General features: G+C 30.7%; 2 protein-coding genes and 2 long non-coding RNA genes across 4 annotated transcripts; all 4 read right to left on the bottom strand.

Moving 5' to 3' along the window:
• Positions 1-1,546: 1,546 nt before the first annotated feature.
• LOC135922876 (uncharacterized) lies at positions 1,547-2,531 on the bottom strand. The gene is made up of 3 exons (XR_010571063.1): positions 2,376-2,531; positions 1,703-1,850; positions 1,547-1,644 (listed from the first exon to the last, which is right to left on the bottom strand). It is a non-coding gene; the product is annotated as an uncharacterized LOC135922876 (long non-coding RNA).
• Positions 2,532-2,692: 161 nt separating this feature from the next.
• Positions 2,693-2,999, bottom strand: LOC135922361 (uncharacterized). The gene is made up of 3 exons (XR_010570866.1): positions 2,918-2,999; positions 2,799-2,873; positions 2,693-2,754 (listed from the first exon to the last, which is right to left on the bottom strand). It is a non-coding gene; the product is annotated as an uncharacterized LOC135922361 (long non-coding RNA).
• Positions 3,000-3,020: 21 nt separating this feature from the next.
• LOC135922319 (ATP-dependent DNA helicase PIF1-like) lies at positions 3,021-4,101 on the bottom strand. Its single transcript, XM_065456709.1, has 2 exons — positions 3,116-4,101; positions 3,021-3,063 (listed from the first exon to the last, which is right to left on the bottom strand). Exons 1-2 carry the CDS (start codon positions 4,099-4,101, stop codon positions 3,021-3,023), a joined length of 1,029 nt encoding a protein of 342 aa, XP_065312781.1.
• Positions 4,102-4,934: 833 nt separating this feature from the next.
• Positions 4,935-6,612, bottom strand: LOC135922305 (uncharacterized). The gene is made up of 2 exons (XM_065456702.1): positions 5,466-6,612; positions 4,935-5,329 (listed from the first exon to the last, which is right to left on the bottom strand). Exons 1-2 carry the CDS (start codon positions 6,610-6,612, stop codon positions 4,935-4,937), a joined length of 1,542 nt encoding a protein of 513 aa, XP_065312774.1.
• Between the last annotated feature and the right edge of the window lie 19,826 nt (positions 6,613-26,438).

Raw genomic sequence — 26,438 nt, 5'->3', positions numbered from 1 at the left:
AATTTGGTTATTCTCTTTTAGCTTTAGTATTGTTAAAAATCCTAATTTGAGTCGATTTTTGAAATGACCGATTAAGATTTTAGCTAAAATAATATAATATTTTCTAAGCCCGGTAATTTTGCTCATAGATGGCAGAATGTTTTAACTATTATTTGCCAAAACTCGAGGCTTAATTATTACTTTGTTAAAAATCTTAATTAGGCCGTTTTAAGATAGACCCAAATCATCGGATTTTTTAATCACACTACATGACGTAACTTAAAATATTACTAGTAGATAGCCAGTCAAAAATGACGGAGAATGAGAATTTTATTCGTTTTTTAAGAAAGATGTTACCTTTTATTTAAAAATCATATCCAATTTATATAATTTTTAAATCCCCCCCCTCTCCATTTAGGTCAAGTCCAAGCAATGTCATTGAGTCCAACCCATTAGGACTAAGAGTGGAAACTATTATTTGAGTCAAAATATATTTAAATGAGCTTGTACCCAATACCAAAATTCTTTGTAAATATATTACTGGTTACATAAGACTAACATTTAACATTAAAAAATTTCAAGCCAGGTCCAAGCTCATAATATTTGAAAAAATTTCCACGCGTTCAAGACCTTATAATTTATAAAAAAAATTCTCAAATCTAGCTCAACCCATAATAATTTTGAAAATTTTTTCCTATCCTGGCCCATAATAATTTGTATAAGATATTCCCAAGTCAGGTGCAAGCAAATATTAATCTTGAGGAATATTTTTTAAGCCCAGTCCATCACATATTAAGTTTCAAAACTATTTCCCAAACCCGGAGATAGTTAAATTTCTAAATAATTTATCAACACATGAAGGGGAAATCTCGGATTTACCAATTAGTGGGTTAACTCCTTTTATCAAAAAATTTGATAAGGGCTATCTAAATCTTTTGTACAAAAAAAAGCTATCTATTTAAATTACAAAAATGCCATTCAATACTAATGAAACTTATATGCAATTTATTTATATATTTTTTAAGAAATTTGTTTTTCTTGCCATATAAATTTAGGTATTTTTTTTAAAAAATGCTGAGGATTAATTATTACTCTGTGTATCTGGTAATAATAAGAGCAAATCCTTTATGACATTTTAATTTTTGATGGAAAAAGCGACAAAATAAATCTGGGCAGTCGTCTGCAGAAGAAAAAATTAATGTATAATATCATCCCATTTAGGGTTGTAGGTGAAAGTAATGAATAATGACGGATTACCAAAGCAGTGTACAACACCCATTGCATCCTGATAAAGCTGAGGAGAAGAACGCGAAATGATATTTCTGCCAAAGTGTCAATTTTGGTATACCCCTCTAAAATAGAATCATGAACGACATTGTCAACTCAACCATAAAACGGTCGTAAGTATTGTTATAAAGGCCATGACAAAACTACCGCATATTTTCCCATTAATAATGTTAATGAAATTGGCTGCACTACACATTCACGTTTGAACATCTCTCTAAATATTCATAAAAGTTCCTCAGGGAATCGGATAAAGTATTATTTATAATAACTCCTAATGAGATGAATGATAGTGGAATTAAATGCTTATATTTGTTAAAAATTAGGCAGAGGTGGCATAGGGATTGTGGTAGTGGTGATAGAAATATCATTTGGAGGCAACTGGGTGTATAAAATAAACATATAGATATAAAACATTAGATAAAAAAACAAAATAAACCTCCAGAGGAGTTCACAGTGCCTTATTATCTTGGCCACCAGTAACTCTAGAACGGGTAAGGCGTTTGTTGAATCGCCATTTTTTCCTTTGCTTATCTTTAATAATAGATTCATCATGTTTGGTAGCAATGTGAGGGATTAGGGTTAGCCTAGACAAATAAAGAAATCAGGCAAAAATATAAATATACTATTGTTGAAATAACAAACATTAAAATAATGTAAAACCGGTAGAAGGGTCAATATTAGATGCATATTTCTAATAAGTTGGAGGGCTATCATCAAATAAAATTTTTGGGGGATTTATCAAGTCTATTATGATATTATAAAAGTTAAAAAATAACATGATAAATGTAATGTTATTAAGATAAAGATTAATTAATTGTAAGGTAATTAAAAAATTAGATTAAAAAAGGGGGGAAAAAGAAGGTATAAAAGATTATATTATATTATATAAATTAAAGGGATAAGGTTTTGAGATATAGTGGTTAATAGATAATAGAGATAGAAAGAAAAGAATGAGATAATAAAATTTAGTGATAAATAAAAATGTTTATTTTTGTTAAAAAATAGGTGGAGGTGGCATAGGGATTGTGATAGTGGTGATAGAAATATCATTTGGAGAACTGGGTGAAAATAAAATAAACATAGATATAAAACATAAGATAAAAAAAAACCTCCAGATGAGTTCATTTCAAGCGTAGTTCTTTATTATTTTGTCTACCAGTAACTCTAGAACGGGTAAGGCGTTTGTTTATTCGTCATTATTTTCTTTGCTTATCTTTAATAATAGAATCATCATGTTTTGTAGCAATGTGAGGGAATAAGGTTGGGTTAGCCTAGACAAATAAAGAAATCAGGCAAAAATATAAATAAACATTATTATTGAAATAAAATGAAGATTTTTTGGAATAGATATAAAATAATATATAATATTATTTATAATAAAAATAATGTACTATGTATATTTTTTTGTGCGTTATACAAAATAATCAGCAGGGATAATAGAGCAATGGTGGATCCGACAAAATGGTAAGCTTTTAAAAAAGTAGGATCCTTAAAAATTGTTATATTCATTTAGTTAAATTTTAAAAATGTACTTTGATATAATTTTCAATTAGACAAAATATTCATCAGAGATAAAAGGGCATATTGAGCGGCCTGACAAAAGGATGCTTAAATAATATAAAATTGTTTAAATTATAAAATAATATCATACTAAGTAATGTTCATTCTTATTCGTATAAACCGGGATTAATCGGATATAACCTCATGATATACCACATTGGTAGTAGTCTTTGTTTTATCATTGGTTATAATCTTTAATTTATGAGGAGAACAAACTCGAGACATAGCCACATATAGCTGTCCATGTGAAAAAACAGGATGAGGTAAATAGATGCCAACTTTGTTCAACGTTTGTCCCTGAGCTTTATTAATTGTCATGACAAAAGCAGGTCTCACGGGAAATTGGCGGCGCTTAAAGGAAAATGGCAAGCCAGAATCTGTAGGGATTAAACTTATTCTAGGAATGAGAACTTTAGTACTGAGAAAACTACCAGAAACAAATTCCGCCTCAATTATATTTGGTAGCAAAGAAGTTATAATCAATTTAGTCCCATTATTCAAACCAGAAGCAGAATTTAAGTTCATTAATATTATAGGTACCCCTACTTTGAGTAAAGGTTTGTGAGGTGGTAATCCTGATATACTTAAAGAGTTTAAAAATTCAGTGGGATAAAACGTCGCTTCATCCTCGGTTATGGTTTCATCAGCACTTATGTATGTAATTAAATCTCCCGGAATTTTGTTAATCAATTTAATATTTATAGAATCGACATCTACGTTTTTAGGGGTCAGGATTGCATTTTGAGCAAAGGATGTTCGGTTAAATGATGAATTGTCTTTGTCTATATCGTAAACAAAAGCAATAAGATCCTCGATATCATTGGAAGCTATACAACAATCTTGAGGAATTTTTATTTTATCCCTGGAGCCATCGAATGTTTCACAGCCTTCACCAACTCTTAAAAGAAATTGTGAGTATTTATTATTAATAAGATAATCATTTGCTTCCTGAAATTGTAGAAGTCTCATATTAATACATAACCTTAATGGCACTATATGTGACCATAAATAGGATCGTTTTAAGGTTGAGTTAACAATGTCGCATCTTCCACCACGTTTAATAACAGGTAAAATCTGTCTAAAATCTCCGCCAAAAATAATAATTTTACCACCAAACGGTTTGTCTAATTTCATTATATCCTGAAATGACCTATCCACGGCCTCGAATATATGTTTATGAGTCATTGATATTTCGTCCCATATTATAATTACCGATTGTCTTATCAATTCAGCTATTTGGCTTTGGTAAAGGAATATTACATGAGGAACTTTCATGAATACTTAAGGGGATGTTGAAACGTGAATGTGCAGTACGGCCATTATGAAGAAGAGTTGAAGCTATGCCAGAAGATGGAACAGCTATAGCAATTTTACCTTGAGCTCTCAAGTTAAATAATATTGTATTTAATAGAAATGATTTTCCAGTACCACCAGGACCATCTATAAAAAATAAATTATGGGATGGAGTGGAGGGCAAGGACATAATTTTGGCATAGATAATATTTTGATCCCGATTAAATAAATTGTAGTTAGCCAAATATTTTTTATATATCATCAGTATCGTAGGAAATTTCCTCCCGAATAAGGTGACACCTAATATTAGCTGTAGCAGATGGAGATTGGGTGGATAATAAAGGGATAGGCATTCCCAAAAAATCCTTAAGAGATTTACCATTTTGAATCAAAATTTGATTGATGTGGCATAGCGCGAGATTTTCGGTGATAAGGTTATCCGGCTCTGGTGATATTTTCTTGGAAAAATCTTCACAAAGATAAAATTTAAAAGAATTCCATAGACCTAGAGGATCTATCGGCTCACAATGTAATAAAATAAAAGAAAATAACTGGCGCAATTGATATGGCATCTTAAATGAAAGACCTTCCTCTAAACAATGGTTCCATTCCGCATCATCTGATAACAGACCACGTCGAATACATGCATCTTTAAAAGTGTTACTGATAATTCCATTAAAAGAGCGTAGATCTTCAAAGCATGTAGGCCCAGTAACATAATTAAGTAATAGTCTTAAATAAAAAACCTCACCCTCTTTAGGAGAAACTGTGCGTATACGGCCTATAACTTTATTACCACCCATTTTTCGTTTTAATCACTGTTTAGATAGAGGTTTCCACACATAATATCTTACAAAATCTGCATAAATATAATGTCTGGCATCTGTGTCAAGTTGATTAATTTTAAAACATTCGGTTAATTTTGTACCAGGATTTTTAGTTAAGATATTATTTATATCAGTATTTGATTGAAAAAGGATTATATGTTGATTGGGTAGATGAAGGTCTAAACGATAGACTGCAGGAGAATGATCCTGCATTTCAAAATCCAAAGTACGCCATAGCGATTCTATGGCGGATATATATCGAGCATCAATGAACTGGGTAGTTTCATCAACATTATTAATGGAAACGGAAGCAGTAGTTCTGTCATGGCCTTTGTAACAATACTTATAAAGGTATTTTATGGACTGGACAGATGAACAAATTTCTACATTTATATGTGCATTATATTTTTTTGATAAATGTTTATTATAAGGAATAATCCAACGGTTGTTAAATATAAATCCGTTTAATTTTTTTTTGGAAGGTAACGCCATCATTTCGTGGCCTATATAAAGGATAACCATACTTATCAATAGAAGAGGTATCCACAAATGATTTAGGATATTTTTTTGAGCATTTTCCATCAATCATGCAGGGACTATTAGGAAATGTAATACCACATGGCCCATGTGTATTAAAATTGCTAATAATTTGAAACAGCTTAGACTCAGTTATTTTGTTAGGAATTTCAGAACAAACTACATCATCATAAGTATCAGCCGTTGGTAGCCTATGAGATTTATCTAGTATAAGGCACATATGACAATGCAAACCTCTTTTCTGGAATTCTATGACATCTATATAAGCGATGACTTTGCCAAGAACATGATAATAGAGCAAATCCTTTTTTAGACATTTTAATTTTTGACGAAAAACGCGACAAACTAAATCTGGGTGGTCGTTTGGGGTCTGATGAGGAAATAATTCACGCATTATTTCATCCCATTTAGGGTTGCAGGTGAAAGTAATGAATAATGATGGTTTACCAAAGCAGCGTACAATAGCCATTGCGTCCTGATAAAGCTGATGCATATGCCTCCTTGAGCCACCGGTAAAAGAAGAAGGCAAAATTATTCTTCTGCCAAGATTGTCAGCATTAGTATCTCCCTCTAAAATAGAATCATGTATGCCTTGATAGAGTTCGGCGCGTAATTTGGATTGATTATTACGTATAAAATTTAATCGAAGCGTTTTCTGTTTGGCATAACTGTCGACAATAAATTGGTGAAAAAGACGTTTGGATCTTAAAATAACATTCTCATCATCCTGCCTGACCATAAAGCGATAGGTATAGTACTCTCTGCAGGTAACATATTTATTAGTTGAGTTTCTATAATGAATGGATGGATGGTATCCAATATCGCCTCTGGGAAATAGAAGAACATATTGCAAGGGATCGTATGAGGAATGGAGCTCATTAATACGTCTTAAAGGACCAGATAGAGTTTTTAAGATAATATCTCTATGGGCTATATGATCACTGCCATCACCAGGTAATAATACTGCTATTTCAGATGAGGTAGGTTTATTGCAATAACGTACGTCAAAATTTGGAGTAGATTTTAAGTTTAAGGATATGTTAGGAACGCCAGTAGCGATCATAGAAGATACTCTCAAAAATTGAGAAGCAAAGGGGTTGTAGGTGTGAACAATATCCTGCAATTCCATTAAAAGACAACGATCTAAAAACGGAACCTGGTTATGTCTGTTTTCTATCTCATTTATACTATCATGTATATATAATTGGGCAAATTTAGGAGTTTCCCCTAATGTTGGTAGGAGTGAACTAATGCGATGATGAACCTGTCCATTAATTTGAAAGGTATAATTACCTGATCGCGAATTGGATAAATTATTATTTATATTAATTCCTAGTGAAGTGAATGACAGTGCGGCATTATATGCTCTTATGTTTGTTAAAAAGTGGAATGATGAACAATGATTCCCTGTAAATAAACGTAATAAATTTGGTGGTAATTGGGAAATTTTAGATAAAAATACCTTCCCATTCAAACAACATGTAGAAAACTGAATATTTCTACATGAGCTTTTTGATAATTTTTCTCCATTCCACATTTTAACATTGCAGAAGGCGCATATTTCTGTCATATTTCCGATATCTAATATAGGTGAGTGGTGGTCATCAAATATATGTCGAAATATACATGGTAGAGGTGCCATAGGGAATGTGGTAGTGGTTATAGAAATATCAGTTGACGGTATCTGGGTGATTAAAAATAAACCTATATATATAAAACATTAAAAACCTGCAAGGGAGTTAATATCAGGCGTAGGTCCTTATTATCCTGCATACCTGTAATTCTAGAACGGGTAAGGCGTTTGTTGAGTTGCCATTTTTTTCTTTGCTTATCTTTAATAGAAATATCATGTTTTGTAGCTATGTGAGGGATTAAGTTTGGGTTAACCTAAAAAAAATAAGGAAATCAGGCATAAATATAAAACATTATTATTGAAATAAAACGAACATTAAAATACTGTACTGAACCTGTAAAGGGGTCAATATATGCATATCTCTAGTAGTTGGGAGGCTATCATCAAAAAATAAAATTTGTCTAGTTGGGGACTTGTCAAGACTATCGTGTTTTTCTGAACATTTATTTTGTATTTGTTGATTATTAATGGTAGATATATCATTATTTAAACAATTATAAGGAGGAAAAAGAAGGGTTTGTTATCTAAAATAAAAACAGAAGAATAATTATAAAATATAAATGCATTGAACCTGAAAAGGAGTCAATATAAGGTTCAACTCCCTAGAAATAGTGGGGACATTATCAGAAGCTAAAATAGATGTATTCTATAATATAAAAGAGTATAAAAAAATATATATATAAGGCTAACTTTATTTTGAGTTGTTAGTAGATTTTGTAGGGCCTCGCTATCCCTAGTACGTTTCTTTTTTTGATTGATCTGCCATCTTTTTCTTTTATTAATGATGGATAAATCACCACCGTACAATCAATAACTGAGGTTAGGACATGGCTTGTTATCTAAAATAAAAACAAAAGAATAAATAAAAAAATAAATGCATTGAACTTGATGAGGAGTCAATATACCACCTGTACAATCATTAAATGAGGGTAAGACAGGGCTTGTTATCTAAAATAAAAACAAAGAATAATATTAAGAATATAAATGCAATGAACCTGAAGAGGAGTGAGTATTAGGTTCAACTCCCTAGAAATAGTGGGGACATTATCAGAAGCTAAAATAGATGTATTCTATAATATAAAAGAGTATAAAAAAAATATATATATAAGGCTAACTTTATTTTGAGTTGTTAGTAGATTTTGTAGGGCCTCGCTATCCCTAGTGCGTTTCCTTTTTTGATTGATCAGCCATCTTTTTCTTTTATTAATGACGGATAAATCACCACCTGTACAATCATTAACTGGGTTTAGGACATGGCTTGTTATCTAAAATAGAAACAAAAGAATAAATAAAAAAAATAAATGCATTGAACTTGATGAGGAGTCAATATACCACCTGTACAATCATTAAATGAGAGTAAGACAGGGCTTGTTATCTAAAATAAAAACAAAGAATATAAATGCAATGAACCTGAAGAGGAGTATAAAAAATGAACAAAAATTACTTCTTCTGATTTCAGAATTTGGTATGAACATCTGTTTATAAAAAAATCAACAAATAAATAAATAAATACGTACCGATGACATGACGTAGCGATGACATGACGTAGCGATGACATGACGTAGCGATCACATGACGTCACGATGACGTAGTGAGGACATCGGAAAATTATAAGATTTTCTTCTTTCAATTTGAAAGAAATGTTTATTTGGAACCTTATGATTTAAAATAAAATATGTATTATATATATATATATTAGAGATTTTTGTATGATTTACTTTTTTTGGATGTTCAATAAAATATAATAATAAATGCGTTGCCAATATTTCTTAAACCTTGGCAGCTACCTTATATATAACAGTAAAATTTTATTTTATAAAAGCTTACATCAACTTTCTTATTCACATGATATATTAATAGTTGAAGATATAGATGTAGTGATTGTTTCTGTATTGAAGATATTATCGAAACTTGAAATTGTAGGAGTTGGTTCCATATTGATGTTATTAATAAGGGCAGGATAACAAGATGGGGGCATAATAGATTCATTATTGTTAAAGTAAGTCCCAGATGAAGGACAATTGATACGTTTAACATGACAAATAATTTTATTCCCTTTTATTATGGATACATTGTTGTTGCATGTGGGACATAACACCATTATATGAAATTTATATTATTTTTTATAAATGATTATGATTATAGCATACTTTGTATTTGTTAGATATAAGTTTTCATTTTATTTCAAAGATATTTATTTTATACCTAAAGGCAATAAAAGATTTTTGTTTCTTAACTTAAAAAAAATCGTTTATATTATTATTTTATTTTATCGTTACAATTTACATTTTTTATTAAAATCAATTTTAAAAGAAGAACATTTTATTTTTCGTTTTGCGTAACTTAATAATTGATTTTTTTAATGATTATTTATTTTTTTTAATGGATATATAAAGAACATTTTTTTTAAACTTCAGAGATTATGTATTGTGTATTATGAATGATTCATGTATTTTGCTTACTTCGTTTACTTTGGATTACTCTTTATTAGTGTTGTTAAACGGCTCGTTTTGAGCCGATTTTTTAAAACGGCTAACTAAATATTTTAGCCAGAAAAACATAGCTTAAGCCTCAAGATTTCATAAAAGATGTCTAAACCTTTGTTCCTTCTACAAACAAAATCTTTAGGCTTGCGTAATATTATTCTAGATAAAATACTGAGTTAGTCGTTTTTAAAAATCGGCTCAAAATGAGCCGTTTAACAACACTACTCTTTATGTACCTATGATTATACATTGCCTCTTATGTCCTATTATTTGCTATTGAATAAAATACAGAAAAATATTTTAGTCTACAATTTTTATATTAATTCAGCATGGTGGCAAGCAGACTCCGGCGGTTCTTCCTTTTTCTTTGAATGTACACGTAAACATTTATTATCATAGCAGATTGGTACTTATCAGAGATAAAGGACATATATAAAGTAAAAAGATATTTATAAAATCAAAATATTATAAAAAATAAAATTAATAAAGAGTTAAAACGAATAATAAAAAATATAATGAATAAATTATTTTAACTTTTCACATAAATATAATAAAAATTTTTTTATAAAAAGTAAATTAATTAAAATATTTAACCAAGTCCACTAAAGTTGACTCTGAAATAACCATCAGTTTACCTAAAGGGCGAGACAGAGGCCTCCTTGTCTTTTCCAATATATCGGCGATATGCATTATTATATTCCTAAGGTTAAGGATATTCGAAACTAGTAAGCTTAGCAACAGAAATAAGGGTATTTCTATTAACTAATAATTTACCTGAAAGGATTTACCAAAAGATTAGGGCCATTTCAACAGATGAGGAGTTTACAGACAGTTATAAATAAGCTTAAGCTTTTATTTCCATCTAAAATTAGGAATAAAAAAATTATTGAATTCTATAATACTACACAAGCTAATTGGAAAAGTTAGCCGACTGGGTGGCAAGGATTTATAAATTAGAAAACGAATGTAATTTTAATTTTGATAGATCGTTAGAAAAGATTAAAGTCTCATCTTATTACAAACCATTAGATATAAATTAAGTGAAAAAGTACTTATACAATATATGAATTAATAAACATAGGTAGTAAATTATAAGATATCTAGACAGATACTGAGAATAGTGTATCCATGGAAATAGATAACAAATGCAAAGCCGAAAAAGATGGTAAATATGTTACGAGTGCTATGAATAAATTTTATGTAGACAAACAACTAGTACAGTATTGACATTCGCCACGTTTAATAGTGGGCCCTCACAATCTGGTTCTGAAAATCTAAGGCTTAACAATCAATACAAAAACTACATCCCACGTTACCAATATTAAAACAGACACAATTATCAAGACAGGTTTCAAACTTATCAAAGACCGTACTATGATGATCACCAAAGATACGACACAAGTTATGGTAATAATTTTAATCAATAATAATAACCAAACTAATGACGGTCAAAACAATTATTATAGCTACGAAAATTTTAATAATAAGAACAGACAAACTAATGACAGTCAAAACAATTATTATAGAAATGAAAATTTTAACAATAATAATAGACAAACATATGACAGTCAACAATTGTCATAACAGATCGAACCAAAGATTCAACAACAGAGTGAACAATATATACAATAATAACTATAATATCCATAGAAATCAAAACAACACACAATATAGACAAAACATGAATCAACAATACTACAATAAATTTAATGTGAAAACAACATGAATCCTATACTAATACACAATTAATTTTGACAAAAGTGACGACATAAACAAAAATTACGATTTACTAAACATAGGTGTATTTAGTTTGAAAGAAGGTCTGGATGACAAAAAGAAATAGGCATATGAGGTGACACTTAAACTTAATGACATAAGCGACGGCGATGCAAGTAAATACAGGCACGAGATATACAATTATACCACATTTTGTAGCTAATAAAGTAGGCACCAAAAACGTGAAGCATCAAATTAATGGGTTATGACGGGAATAAAATATCTTGGCATTGCACTCATTGACGTAAATTATTAAGGCACATTAATATAATTTGGAGGCCTACATTGAAATGAGTACGAAAGGTCCGTTGCTAGGCAAGGTGTGGCTTAACGCGTTCAAAGGCATTTTGAAGTTCATGGGGAATATTTATAATTAACGATTCTGAGTTCAAAATATCTGTTACTAAACCAAATATGAAAACTGCTATAAATTTACGTTTAAAACATGATGCTCAACCTAAAATGGTACCACCAAGTAGGGTACCATACTCAAGGATAGATATGGTAAGTAAAGAAATCAACAAGTGGATCAAAGACAAAATCACTGAGCCTATTCAAGACGTTCGATGGGTAAGTTTATTGACCCCAGTCTTTAAAGATGATGGAAGTCTCAGGTTGTGTGCCGACTTCAAGGATACTGTCAACCCGGCGCTTGAAGACTTCGACTATCCCATATCGAGAATAATTGATTTGATAGCAAAAATTGTCAAAAGGGAAGAAGTTTAGTAAATTGACTTTAAACAAATAGATAAGAAGTCAAGAGACATATTAACAATAGCCACGCATAAATGCTACTACAGATTCACAAGATTACCTTTTGACTTAAAACCGCTTTGGCTATATTTCAACAAACTATGAACCAAATTTTCGGAGACATGAAAAATGTTATTTCCTACATCGATGATCTTTTGATCACGAGCAACGATGATGAAAAACGTCTAGATAATATAAACGAGATATTCGAGAGAATCATAAGATTTGGTTTAGTTCTTAACTTTAAAAAAAACATGTTCATGCAAACTAATGTAAGATTCTTAGAGCACAGCATAGATGTTATAGATATATCCTAAGAAAGACAAATTGAAAGCGATGATCAATATTGCTGAGCCTAAAACAGATGAGAAGCTCATAACAACTCTAGGTATGGCCAGTTATTACAGAAATTTTTTTTAACAATTTCGAGGATTTAGCTGATCCATTATTATATAAGGTGATAAATATAAAAGAATGGTCATGAAAAAATGAACACAAGAAAAGTTTCAATTAGTTAAAACTATTGATAATTTAGCCTCCGAAATTAACTTACTTTAATCCTGAATTGCCTATTGGAATCGCTGCCGATACCTCTAAAAGGGGACTAGGAGCTGTTCTATTTCACTTTAAATATGCCATGTTTGCTCTATAGAAATGTTGAAAGCAGAGTTAAATTACACTAACATTGAACGCGAGGCACTAGCGGTCATTTTGCCATAAATTTTTTTATGAGTATTTGATTGGTACGAAATTCACAATAATTAAGGATTACAAGCTGTTAATATATTCTTTCAAAAGGCTTAAAAGAGGACACATTTATATCCATGATGTTGCAGAAATGGAATATAGCTATAGAAACTTATAATGTTGATATAAAACATAAGGCGGGCAAATACAATAATGTACCGTTGAACTTTGAAAAAATCGCAGCGGGAACTATGGATGACAAAGAATTATCGCAGGTTATAAATGATGTGAGTAAAGGCGACTTAATAAAGAATACGACTTATATAAAATAGAAAATGAACTGAGTATAGGTCTCTACAAAACGGATATAATAGTGGTTCCAAACAACACGAAACCATGCTCCAGGATTTGCATATTGGACTCTTGGGAACAGGTGAAAAAGCATTGGCAAGGAGTTACATATGGTGGCCTGACATGAACGCGGAAGATTTAAATGTTAAAAACTGCGAATTATGCGATATGCGATCAGATAACCGGAAAACTATACAACATTTATAGGCTCCAACATTTAAACCGTTCGAACGATTTCATAATGAATACGCAGGTCCGTTCTATCAAAAATATTGGCTAATAGTAGTGGATGCGTACAGCAAATATCCTATTATCACCTCGGTGAAATCTTTAACCACCGAGAGAACTTTAAAAGAGCTCATGAAAACAATAAGTTTGTTCGGGATACCAGAAACTATCGTCATAGACAACGGCATTAATTTCGCCAGCAAATTATTTGAAAAATAGTTGTGACCACGGTATAAAACATGTTTTAACATAAGCTTACGATCAACAATCTAATGGGCAGGTGGAAAGGATGGTTAAGACATTTAAACTGAGTATGAAACGCAATTTGGAAGAAAAGAATACAGGTACTGATATAGCGTTAGAAAAGTTTTGGTTTAATTATAAAAAAACCCCAAATACCCCTACGAGTTAGAGGTCTGCATTGGGCGGGGTTTAGGCCCACCTGCCCATCTAAGTTGGTAAAAAAAATTTTAAGAACGGGCAGGCGGACGAGCTTGTTAAAAAATTTAACTATGGGTGAGTGTGTGAGTGGGTTAAGAAATGTAAACAATTGGCGGGCGGGTTAAAAAAAATTAAAAATCATTTAAGTAAATATTAATAAAAAATTGTTTCTATTAACTTTTTGGGATATTAAAAATTAAAATGTCCTTTTTTGGTATAAAAACATTTTTCTTAAAATAACTAAACTTTTTTGGTATAAAAAAAACTTTTTTCTTAAAAAAAATATACTCTTTTGTTATTTAAAACTACTTTGGTGGAAACGACAAGGAAGAGATTTGCCAAAGCTATCAAGATTAGCAAGAAAAATATTGGCAATTGCTGCAACTAGTGTTTCTTCTGAACGAGAATTTAGCATTGCTGGAAGGTTTTTAGAACAAAGAAGAAGATGTTTGAATCCAGAAAATGTCTATTCATTATTATTTTTGCATTATTAATTACATATAATATCAATTTTATATTTATATTTGTAGTAAACAAGATTTTGTACCTAAAAATAAAATAGAAGAAAATTAAATAGAAATTCTAATTCCTTTATTAAATATATATAAATTAATCAATTATAAATTAACATAAAAGGAAAAATTAACAAAAATTAAAATAAAAATAATATAAGAAAAAGTAAAAAATTTTAGAAATTATTTGTGAAAAATAAAAAGTGAATAACTCCAATTGTTAAACACTTAAAGTATAAAAAATCTACAATTATCACGCGTTTTCATCTCATTTACATAGACTGGGATAAATAATAACTTAATAATTTTAATAAAACATTATATTTGTTTAACTTTCAATAGTATCATAATTTGAATAATGCATTTTTTTGAAACGTAATAATACAACACCCTTCCACTTAAGTTAGACCCATCATTCTGCGAATGACCAATTTTCTTCGATTCCGGCCTTAATCTTGTATCTCTATATCTATTTTTCTTAGTCCTTAATGTCTTCTAAGTTCTAACAACGGCTGTTCCTTGTCTAGTATTCTTAGTTTGAATTCTATCTTCTGTTGCTTGTCAACCCCTGGTAAACGATTAGTTCTTTATCTCTGTAGGCGATTGACAAATTCATTTAACGCATATTTTTCAACAATCCACAATTGCTAGACAACGATTAACGATTGATACTATTCTTTCTTTACAACTTTCTAAAGTCCATCTTAAATTCTATTAACAAGTTATTCTAGTTTTGGCTTGTTCCTAACGTTCTCTTGTAACTAATAGCTCTTTATCGCAGTAATTGATTATAAAGGGTAATTGATTACTATTGCTTGTAACGATTATCGATGAATTCTAATTTCTTTTTCAACTTTTGTATTTTATAGTCCGTCTTAATTTCTTTTGATAAATTATCCTAGTCTTTTGATTTTAACGGTCTCTTGTAACTAATGATTAGTACATTATCTCGGTATTGACGATAATTGATCTGCGATTCACGATTGTACGAATTCTTGTGCCTATGATTTCGACTTCTCTTACACTAAAGTTTCGATAAACAATTGGCGATATTTGTAAGCGATTAACGATTACAGCATGAGCGTCTTGACAATTTGTTCTACCTAGTCGCTTCTTTCCAACGTTCTCTTGTAATTGATTAGCTCTTTTTACCTAATTTTTGTAACCGTATCGATTTCCGAGTCTTCTACGACAGTTTTCACTTGCCGAGATATCGACTTTGTCTTAAGGTCTCTTTATTCTCACTTGATCTTTGTCTTAAGGTCTCAGGTAATCGCATCTAATCTAGTTCTACCTAAAATAATCTATTTAACCCTTTATAACTTCAGAATCACTTTTTCTTACATTCATTCTCTAATTTTAATACATTGTCCAATTTACCAATAAAATATATAATTATGTCAACTTCGTCTTAATGTATAAGGTAATTGCCTCTAATCTAATTCTTCCTTACATAATCTATTAAATAACTTAACTTCGAAATATTTGCTCACTTTTTCCTCTAAATTAAATCTTAAAATTATAATACGTAGTCAAAATACGCTAAATGAATTATACCATTATGTCAAATTCTATCACACCTTTACCCTCAATGAAGCCCAGACCCATATCTTCATTGAGTCATTTGCAGGTAATCGTTCTTTAGCTATAAATTCACATACTTTGTCAACCAGTATACAGCTGAATCTAAATCTAAAATACTCTTAAATATCTTGAATCTAAAAAAATCTTATTTCTAAATTTTTACCCAAAAATCTTCTCTTCTTGTGGTATTACTTATTTATTTCGTTTATAAATCTTTGTATATGCCTGTCTAGAAAAATAAAATATCTATTTCTTTTCTTCTTTATGCGGTTCACGCCCATTATTTGAAAAAATAATATCTTTTTTTTATTTTTTATTACTCTTTGTAAAACAATTTAATTAAGTTTATCATCACTTTTAACCCAAAATTATGATTCTCATAACTCTCGCAGACCTGTTAAAAAACAAATCCATTGTCTATCATCAACACCTAAAATTATGATTCTAATAATTTGTTACAAAAACAAATCAATTATGTTTATCAACAATTTTAAAACCCCCACAGTTATGATTCACAACAAATCAATTATGTCTATCATCAACACTTAAAATTAAGATTCTCATAATTATCACTTGTTACACCAAACAAATTGATTATGTTTATCGTCAATTTTAAAACACAGAAATTTATGATTCTCATAACTCGAGCACAACTTGTTAAAATAATCTATCTATATTTCTAACGCACTTTTTATTTCACAATTATTTCATTATTTTATACTCAATTCTTCTTTTTTAAAACTTCTTAAATTCTTCTACTACTTTTTTTCATTTTACACTCTACTAAATAGTCTTATTCTAATTAATTATCAAAAAAAATTTATTTTTCTCTTCCGAAGTATTTCATATCCATATCATCATTATTCAAAAAAAATTATTTCTTCATTCTGAACAATATTTTCTTATATCTAAAAACCACATTAAAACAATTTAAAATAGATATCATTTCTTTTTTAGTATTTCCCTATTCTCCTCTTGTTTTTCTTTTTACTATTATTAGAATAACGTTGCCTAATTGACTTCAAATCTTATTAATGATTCAAAATAAAAATCCGATCTCTAAATGAGCTCGATTGCGGCATAAATTTTTTAATGACGAAAACTGTTTCTCTTTATGAAGATTTTTGGTTAATCAACAACCTAATATTATACTACATTCACATATCAGATCCTTGAGGCGGTTTTATCTCTCGCAGCCCTTAAAATAAAAGTTAAACGTAAATCTTGATAAATGTATATTCGTCTTAGTCTCTAATCTTATTCACCGAATTTTTTAAATTATCATTTAGCAAATTATTTGTTTAATTTTAATCTTCGAAATTTATGTTTCTTTTTCTTTGTCATAATTATCTCTAGTAATCAATTATTTAATAACTTAATAATTCTAAAATCTAAAATATCATAGTCTTAGTCAGGGATGTGAACCCTTCGACAAAAAAAAGGGTCCGGGTTCGTAACAGGAATAAAATTTTAAAGAACCCGGGCCCAGGGTTCGGGTCCGGGTTCAGGGAACATAAAAATAATGACTCAAAATAATATTTTTTTAAAATTCATTTATTATTATACTTCAATATATACATATTCATAATTTACAAATGAAAAATTTAAAAATGAAATAATTAATATTTTAAATGATTTATTCTCGCACCATCATAATATCTTTTAAAATATCATGCTTGAGATTTCCACGTAAAGTAGACATATTTCAAAGATGAAAACACGTTCTACCCTTACCTAAAATTTTATAAAATTATTGTACTTGTGTCGCCGGTACAGCCATGAAGATTCTAGATAAGATATATAATTCTGAATATATTGAAGAATTTTCTTCCCAGAATTTTAAAATATTTATATCCTTATTTATTCTCTTAACTTCTGAGAACTTTACTATTAAACAATAGGCATTTTTTGATCCTCCTTTCTATTAAAAGTAAAATTTCAAGATCATCAATGTTGCTATCATTATTATTATTATTATCCCTACAACCAATAGGTATTGTCGTAGCCTACAATATATTGTAAATAATGGAGTTTTGCTTATACCATAAATCCACAAGATGGTCTTTAGCCATTTGTTTTTGCTCAATACTCAATAAAACTTGATATCGAGGGTCTAAATATATAGGAGCGTATACAACACATTTTGTAAATCACTCGAATTTTCATATTTTCGAATATTTCATATAAAAAGGACTGTTAATTTTTCTAAATCTAATCGGCATCTAATCCATATGCCTTAAAATCAAATAAACCTAATTGTTCTGATTGTAATCTTAATATTGTTATTTTTAAAACAACTAATACACTAGTAAGGTCCTTTATTTGGCACCAATCATCTTCCGGCAAAATGACTTCACATGCTCCTCTAATAAAATCATTACAGAAATCTTTCAAACTTAATAATCGTTCTAGCATCATATAAATTGAGGACCAACATGTTGTGCATTATCATTTAAATTAAAATATTATTACTTGTACTATAAAATAATTCACTTTCAAAATAATCAACGTATTTCTATATCATAGCATATTAATAAATTTACATAATAAAATATTATTACACTGGAAAATAATTTATGATATCAATCTCTAAATAAAATGGAAGTCCAGGAAGAAAATTGGAATAAAAACGCTAAGATAAAATAAATGATTCCACAAAAAAAGTTAATAAAATTTAAAAAAATTTATATATTTTTAAAAAATTTTATGACACCTAGAGCCCTTGGACCCTTCACTTTTAAAAAGGGTCCGGGTTCGGGTTCAGCCAAAATACGAGGGTTCAGGAGGGTCCGGGGTCGGGTTCATATCCCTGGTCTTAGTTAGCTTTTATATTCAACTGGTTTTTAGTTTACCAGTAACTTCTAAATATAAAATTTCTAATTATCACCTTTAAATAACTAAAACACAAACTTCTATCTTATCTACTATAAATGCTACCTTTATAATTCTTTGTTTTTAATTTTAGATCTTATATTCCTACACAATTTTGTATCATAATCTTATCAATATTTACAAAAATTAGTTCGAAATTTAAATGAGCTACCTTAAAATAATTTTTCTTTTTTAACCTACATCTTTAAAAATAAACTCTAAATCTCTTTCTTATCCAGATATAAATTTTAAACGCTAAACTTTCTTCTTTTGTTCTTCTCAAAATTTTCGAAATGTTTTTATTACATTATTTTTCTCACTTCTTTATTTTTTCGAATTTTTGCTTTAGAATGCGCGTTTCTTCCCATGTAACCATTGTTTATTATTAGACTGAATTAATTGTTTCAGTCGCCCCGGCACATCCACACTCCAATACCATTGTAGTAAAGAAAATTTTGTACCTAAAAATAAGATAGAAGAAAACTAAAATAAATAAAAATTCTAATTTTTTTTATAATTATATATAAATTAATCAATTATAAATTAACATAAAAAGAAAAATTAACAAAAATTAAAAGAAAAATAATATAAGAAAAAGTAAAAATTTTAGAAATTATTTGTGAAAAATAAAAAGTGAATAACTCCAATTGTTAAACACTTAAAAAAATCTACAATTATCACGTGTTTTCATCTCATTTACTTAGACTGGATGGAGGCTTACCACCCGCCATTATTCCACTCCTTTATGGAGCTAAACTCATCGCCCTCCACAAACCTAATAAAGATATTCGCCCTATCGCTATTGGAACCACTTGGCGCCGATTAACCGCAAAGCTAGTAGTGAGCAGAATATTGTTCACAGTATCTAATCACCTGTGCCCTAATCAATTAGAAGTCAACGTTAAAGGGGGATGCGAGGTATCCTTACACATGACCAGAATGTATTTACAAACAGAACCCAGTGACGATATCCTAATTAAGATAGATTTTTCAAACGCTTTTAACTCTCTAAAACGTACAGCATTTCTTAATCCCATCCTTACCCTTTACCCAGAATACTCGCAATTCATCTTCGATTGTTATGCTAGTCCATCGCATCTTCAATTTGGAGATAGATTGATTCCTTCTAGTAGTGGAATACAACAAGGTGACCCTCTAGGCTCCTTCTTATTCAGTCTGGGCATTAATAGCCTAATACAAAGCATAAATGACCAATGTAAACTAAACCTTCATAACTGGTATATCGACGATGGTATACTAGGCGGCTCACCCAGCGAAGTTATGAAGGCGGTCGAAATAATAAAATCCAGCGAGAGCAGTTTGGGACTGCGAATCAATCAAGACAAGAGCGAATATTGTCCTCTTGGAATCATCGACCTTAACTATGATCCTATGTTCAATCATACACCATTGAACTTCTTAACACATCTCGGATCTCCAGTGGGTAAAGACGAGTCCTTTGTCAAGTTCTTCGCAGACACTCTACTAGAGATATCCCTTATGCGCGGTACACTATCTCGCCTCCCAGCCCACCAAGCGTTCTTTCTATTAAAGAACTACCTCCTAATCCCAAAAATTCTATATACACTCCGATCGTCACGTATCTTCCAATACGACGTCAACCTCGCTGCACACGAGCTAGAGATTAAACACCTTACAGAGGATATACTCAATCTCAAATTCGGAGACCTATCTTGGCTACAAGCTACATTGCCAACCAAATCCGGAGGCATTGGCATACGATCGCCTTCCCTACTCTCTGTTAGTGCGTTCATATCCTCTCGCCTGTCCTGCGAGCCCATCATACACGCACTCACAAAACATCCTGACCCTTTACTTCCCCAGGCAATTGATCTATGGAAATCTCTTTCATTAGTTGATCCTCCCTCATCGACACTGCAGAAGGACTGGGATAAGCCTCTAGTTGGCAACTCCGTTGCATACCTTAAATCGAGGAGCCAACTCGAGGACCATTCTCTACTCTTCTCCATTTCCGCAGACAGCGGGTATGAATTTCTCGAAGCTTTTCCATCGCGAAAACTTGACCAGCTCCTAAGCAATGATGAGCTACGTCACGCCATCGGTCTAAGACTTAATTGTGATATGGTAATACCCTATCACTGCATCCTTTGTCAAACGCCGGTCAACTCCAAAGGCCATCACTCTTTACACTGCAAGCGCTGTAGAGGCAGATTCATTAGACATTCAAAATGCAATAATACTATTGCCAGGGCCCTAAAATCTGCCGGTATCCCATCAACCCTAGAACCCACTGGACTCTACAATTCTGATGGTAAGCGTCCCGATGGCTCTACCATGATCCCTTGGAAGAGGGGGGAATTTCTAACCTGGGATTTCTCATGCATCGATCCCCTTGCCCCTTCCAATATAAATGAGATGCTCTAGTAGACGCCGAGACGAATAAACTCGCTAAATATTCGCCATCGCTTCCGGCCAATTACACATTCCTACCACTAATCGCCACGACTCTAACATCGTTCGGCTCTCACGCCCTTGCCTTCTTTAAAGAGCTGGGGAAACGGATCTCTACTAGGACCGAAGATCCCAACGAGGGTTACTACCTACGCCAAAGATTAGCCCTCAATATAATAAAATCCAATTACCTCAGCTTCATATTCTCAATGACTGATACCCCCTAATTACTTACAATTTATATCTAAATTTTATTCATTAATTAATATTGAATTTATGATTTTATTTTTATATTTAGTATTACATAAATTACTAATATCTTAATATTAATTTATCAATAAATTACATTTTTTCTCTGTAAAAAAAAATAATAATAATAATAACTTAATAATTTTAATAAAACATTATATTTGTTTGAATATTATCATAATTTGAATAATGCATTTTTTTGTAACTCAATAATGCAACAACATTATTTTCATAAATATTTTCTTTGATCAAATAAATTATCCATAATTTAAATTGAATATTTTTTATACTTAATATAGTAATTTCCTAAAAACTTTTTGCAAAGGTGTAATGCTGAAATTTTTTTTTAGATGTCTAAAAAATTGAAAGAATGGCCATAATAAAATTTTATAAAAGCTGGTTTAGGTTAAAAAATTTTATAAATAATATGTGAGCGGGTAAAAAATTTTAGACAAATGGGCGGGCTGTTGGGCCGGTAAGGAAATTTAGACTAATGTGCGGGCGGGCTGGTATATTTTTTTGAAAACATGGAGCGGATGAGCGGGCGGATTAATTTTTTTTAAATACTGGGTGGGTGGGCTTATGGTCCAAAAACCCGCGTAATGCAGACCTCTACTAGGAGTATTCCACCTACCAAGTTAATGTTCACTTATGAGACTCGGACTAAATAGGATTTATTGAATCCTACATCTATTATTAATAACGATATTAAAATCAAGACCACGATTTCTTCAAATAGGATTATTGTCTTAGGGGATAAAGTATGGTTTAAAATATTTGGGGATAACAAATGGGATAGTATCAAACGATAACATAGTGACCTTTTATACGAAGTTGACACAGGTAACCACATCATAAGATGTCATCAGGATATCTGATAGCATGAACAACATCAATGATCATGATCAGGAAGACTCATCAACTAAAATCTTCTTCAAGGAGGAAAAGGATAATGTTAGTATTCCAACAGAGAGACCAAAACACTAAAAAAACCTGAGAAGTTCAGAGATTTTATCTTGTCTGTTGAGGAGGCCTTAAAAAGTTGTCAATAAGTAAAATATTTAGAAAAATGTATGATAAGCAATATATTTCATTAATAAATTAAATTTATATATAAAATTTCGACGTTATCAATATTTAAATGTAAAATTGAGAAAATATGATTAAGCTAAAATAAAATTCAATTTACTAAAAGGTAATATAACTAACACGCGCCAAATAAATATTAAATAAACGTTTAGATAAATATAAAACGCGAATACGTATCTTTATGAAATTCTTATTACAACATTCTTATCTGATTTATTTAATCCAATATTCATTTATTCCAATTCAATATTATTTCAATACATTATATAAAAATGACTATAATAATAACCACAAATGATAATAAACAATGATGATAATAACAACTGAGTATGACAGCAGCTTATTAAAGGAGTTGATAATGACAATTTGAAACATAACTACGAGGAAACAAAACGTTATGATCAAGCTGATGATATAAAGTTAACGTTAAACAAAATGGACAAGAGGCAAACCGTTAAGCCAAGAAATAATGATTTTTATGCCCAAAGAGAACATAGGCGGGGTTTCTTTGGAGGGTGGAATGTTAGATATAAGTTTTCGTTTTAATCTAAAATATTTATTTTATACCTAACAGCAATAACAAAAAAAAATTGTTTCTTAACTTAAAAAATCAGTTTATATTATCGATTTATTTTATCGTTACAATTTACATTTTTTATTATTTTATCACTTAAGTTTAGCGTTGCGTAATCGGAAATACTACGCCTACGCCTAATTAGGCTTAGCCTAATCGGCTAAAACTAAATTAGTCAAAAATTCTGCATCAGCTAATCATATGCCTAGCATTAATTATTATTTATTTCTAGTTAACTAATTTATTTTATTTTATTTATATTTAATGTTAATTTTTTATATTATCAACAAATAAACATATATTATTTAATATTTTTTATTTATATTATTATATTATGAAAATGGATTTATTTATTTGATGTTTTTTTAATTAAAAAAATGATATGCTGCTATTGTAATATTATTTTTGTTACAATTTATTTATTAGTAATTTTCACGCCCAAAATTTTAAGCAAAAAATATTTTTGAAGTTAATATATGCTTAGATAAGAATTTTAAATCTTCTTTGTAAATTGTTAATATGGTTCCAAGGTTAACAAAAGAAAAGTAAGAAAATTGCGTTTATTGAGTTTATTATATTTTTAAATTAATCTAAAATAAGCTAAAAAACTATTATCAAAAAATAAGGTATATATATCTTTCATATTAAATATAAATTTGATTAAACAAAAATAAAAAGTATCAAAATATATTACAAAAATATTTTAAACAAAAGCAAGGTTACAAGCTAAAATCGTAAGTTTTCATTAACATATTAAATAAGGTTATATTCAAATAATACCAATAGTTATTTTTTTTATATTTTTTTTCTCTTTAGCTTTCACCTTTTCTGGTGGTAAGCTCCTTCAACATCTCTCTCCACTTTATGTTATTAATACAATCTCTTTTATCTAATTTATACTTCTTTATATTGGCTCTAACTTTATGGCCCCATTGAAGTTTTGGCCTTCCTCTTTTACGTTTGCCCATCACTTCCAAACTCTTAACTTTATTTCCTATGTAGTTCATAGGCCTTCTCATTGTGTGCCCATACCACCTAAGTCTGTTTACCATTAACTTAGTCTTAATGGGCCTTTAAACTACTTAGTATTCTTGTACTGCGCACTTTATCCTTTCTTGTTACCCCAGCAATCATCCTCAGCATTCTCATCTCCATGGTTTGTAGACTTCTCTCGTCTGATTCTTTGGTTGGCCATGTTTCCGAACTATATAGAATAGTTGGTTGTATTATGGAACTGTAAATTTTTCCCTTTAATTTGTGTGGGATTCTTTTATCAAATAGCACTCCAGATAAAGATCTCCACTTTAGCCACCCTTGATTAATCTTACTCTATCTCTTTTTCTATTGTGCCGTTTGTTTGTATAGTGGAGCCCAAATATTTGCAGCTTTCAATTGCGGATATCTGCCATCATTCATTTATATCAATACTCTCTGTTTCATCTCCTCCTATCACCATATACTCCGTCTTTTCTCTATTTACTTTTAATCCGTGCGTTTCTAGGATATTTATCCAACTCACTAGTCTTTCTTTCATTTCATCCTTAGATTCGGCAAGTATCACAATATCATCTGCAAATATCATATTCCATGGGACTGTTTGAGGTATAGACTGTGCTAATACATCTATTACTGTAATGAAGAGAAGTGGGCTGAACTCCTTCGGCTATTGTGAAGCCTGCTGAAGTACCTGTTGTGCTGGACCATTGTTGTATGGCCCATAAACATATCCTGTATTATTCTTATATATTTTTCGGGAACATTCTTGTGGCGTAGCGCCCACCAGATAAGTTTTCTTGGGATTCTATCAAAGGCCTTTTCTAGATCGAGAAAGACCATGTGTAGCTTTTTGTTCTTTTCCCTGTATTTTTCACTCATTTGCCTAATTGCGTGGATGGCATCGGTTGTTGATCTTCCAGGCATAAAGCCAAACTGAGTCTCTCCTATTTCGATTATATCTCTTAATCTTTTTTCTATTATTTTTTCGTATAGTTTTAGACAGTGTGACATTAGTTTTATGTCCCTGTAATTTTGACAATTATGTGGATCCCCTTTATTTTTGAAGATAAGAACTAGATAGCTCTGCCTCCATTTTTGGGGAACCTCTTCATTTCCAAGTATCTTATTGTATAGATTTGTGAGGAGATGTATTCCATCATCTCCTAGTGCTTTAAGGCTTTCTATTGGAATATCGTCTGGACCCCTAGCTTTGTTGTTTTTCATATGCTTAAGGCATGTGATTATTTCTTGTTCTGTTATAGGTTGTACAAGGTTTTGACATGGGGAGTGTTCGTCTAGATGTAGTGTGTGGGGATTAAAGTTGAGAAGCTCCTGAAAATATTCTTTCCATCTATTCATTATTTCTTTTTCCTTTATTATCAATTTCCCATCTTTATTTTTGATTACTTTCGGAGCTCCGTTTATATCCCTAGAGTTCTTTTCTCGCTGTTTGGCTAATCTGTATATTTTATTTTGCCCTTCTTTGGTATGTAGATCTTCGTACATGTCATCGTATGCCATAGATTTGGCTCTAGCCACCGCTTTTGTAGCTAATCTCTTGGATTTTTTGTATCTTGTCTTGTCATCTGCGTTTTTGGATTTGTACCATATTTTATAAAGGGCTTTTTTCTCCTGTATAGTGGTTTGTACCTCTTCATTCCACCACCATAGTTCTTTATATGATTTGTTGCCTCCTCTTGTCAAGCTTAGTGTCGATTTGGCAGTGTCTATTAATCTGGATGAAAGGTCTGTCCACATTTTTTCACTGACTTGTGAGGAATCTATTGTTTCAATGTTTGCATTGATTGCAAAGGCTCTGTCATTGTTTTTAATTTGCCCCATTTGATGCATGGTTCCAGTTTTATCTTGTTTTGAGTGGATTTATTTGAGATGTGCAAATCCATGATTAGTAGCTTGTATTGTGCGGCGATATCTTCTCCTGGGATGACTTTGCAGTCTATTACATCTTTTAATCTTCTGCGAGAGATTAGTATGTAATCTATCTGTGTTTTCCTTGTACCACTTTCGTATGTTATTAAATGACTATCCTTTTTCCTATAGTAGGTGTTGGTTAAGGCTAGGTCGAAGGCTTGCGCAAATTTCAGTATATGCTCTCATTCATCATTTCTTTCTCCATATCCAAAACCACCATGATGCCTTTTGTAGCTATCTCTTGCTTTCCCCACATGCGCATTTAAGTCACCACCAATTATGACTAGGTCATCCTTAGGGATTTCCATTACAGCTTCATCGAGGATAGCTCTAAAATCATCTTTCTCTTCTTCCTTGCAA

This window comes from Gordionus sp. m RMFG-2023, chromosome 1 (assembly GCF_954871325.1).
Source record: "Gordionus sp. m RMFG-2023 chromosome 1, tfGorSpeb1-WG-v2, whole genome shotgun sequence".
NCBI classification, from domain to species: domain Eukaryota; kingdom Metazoa; phylum Nematomorpha; class Gordioida; order Chordodea; family Parachordodidae; genus Gordionus; species Gordionus sp. m RMFG-2023.
This window is presented reverse-complemented; position numbering and strand designations above follow the sequence as displayed.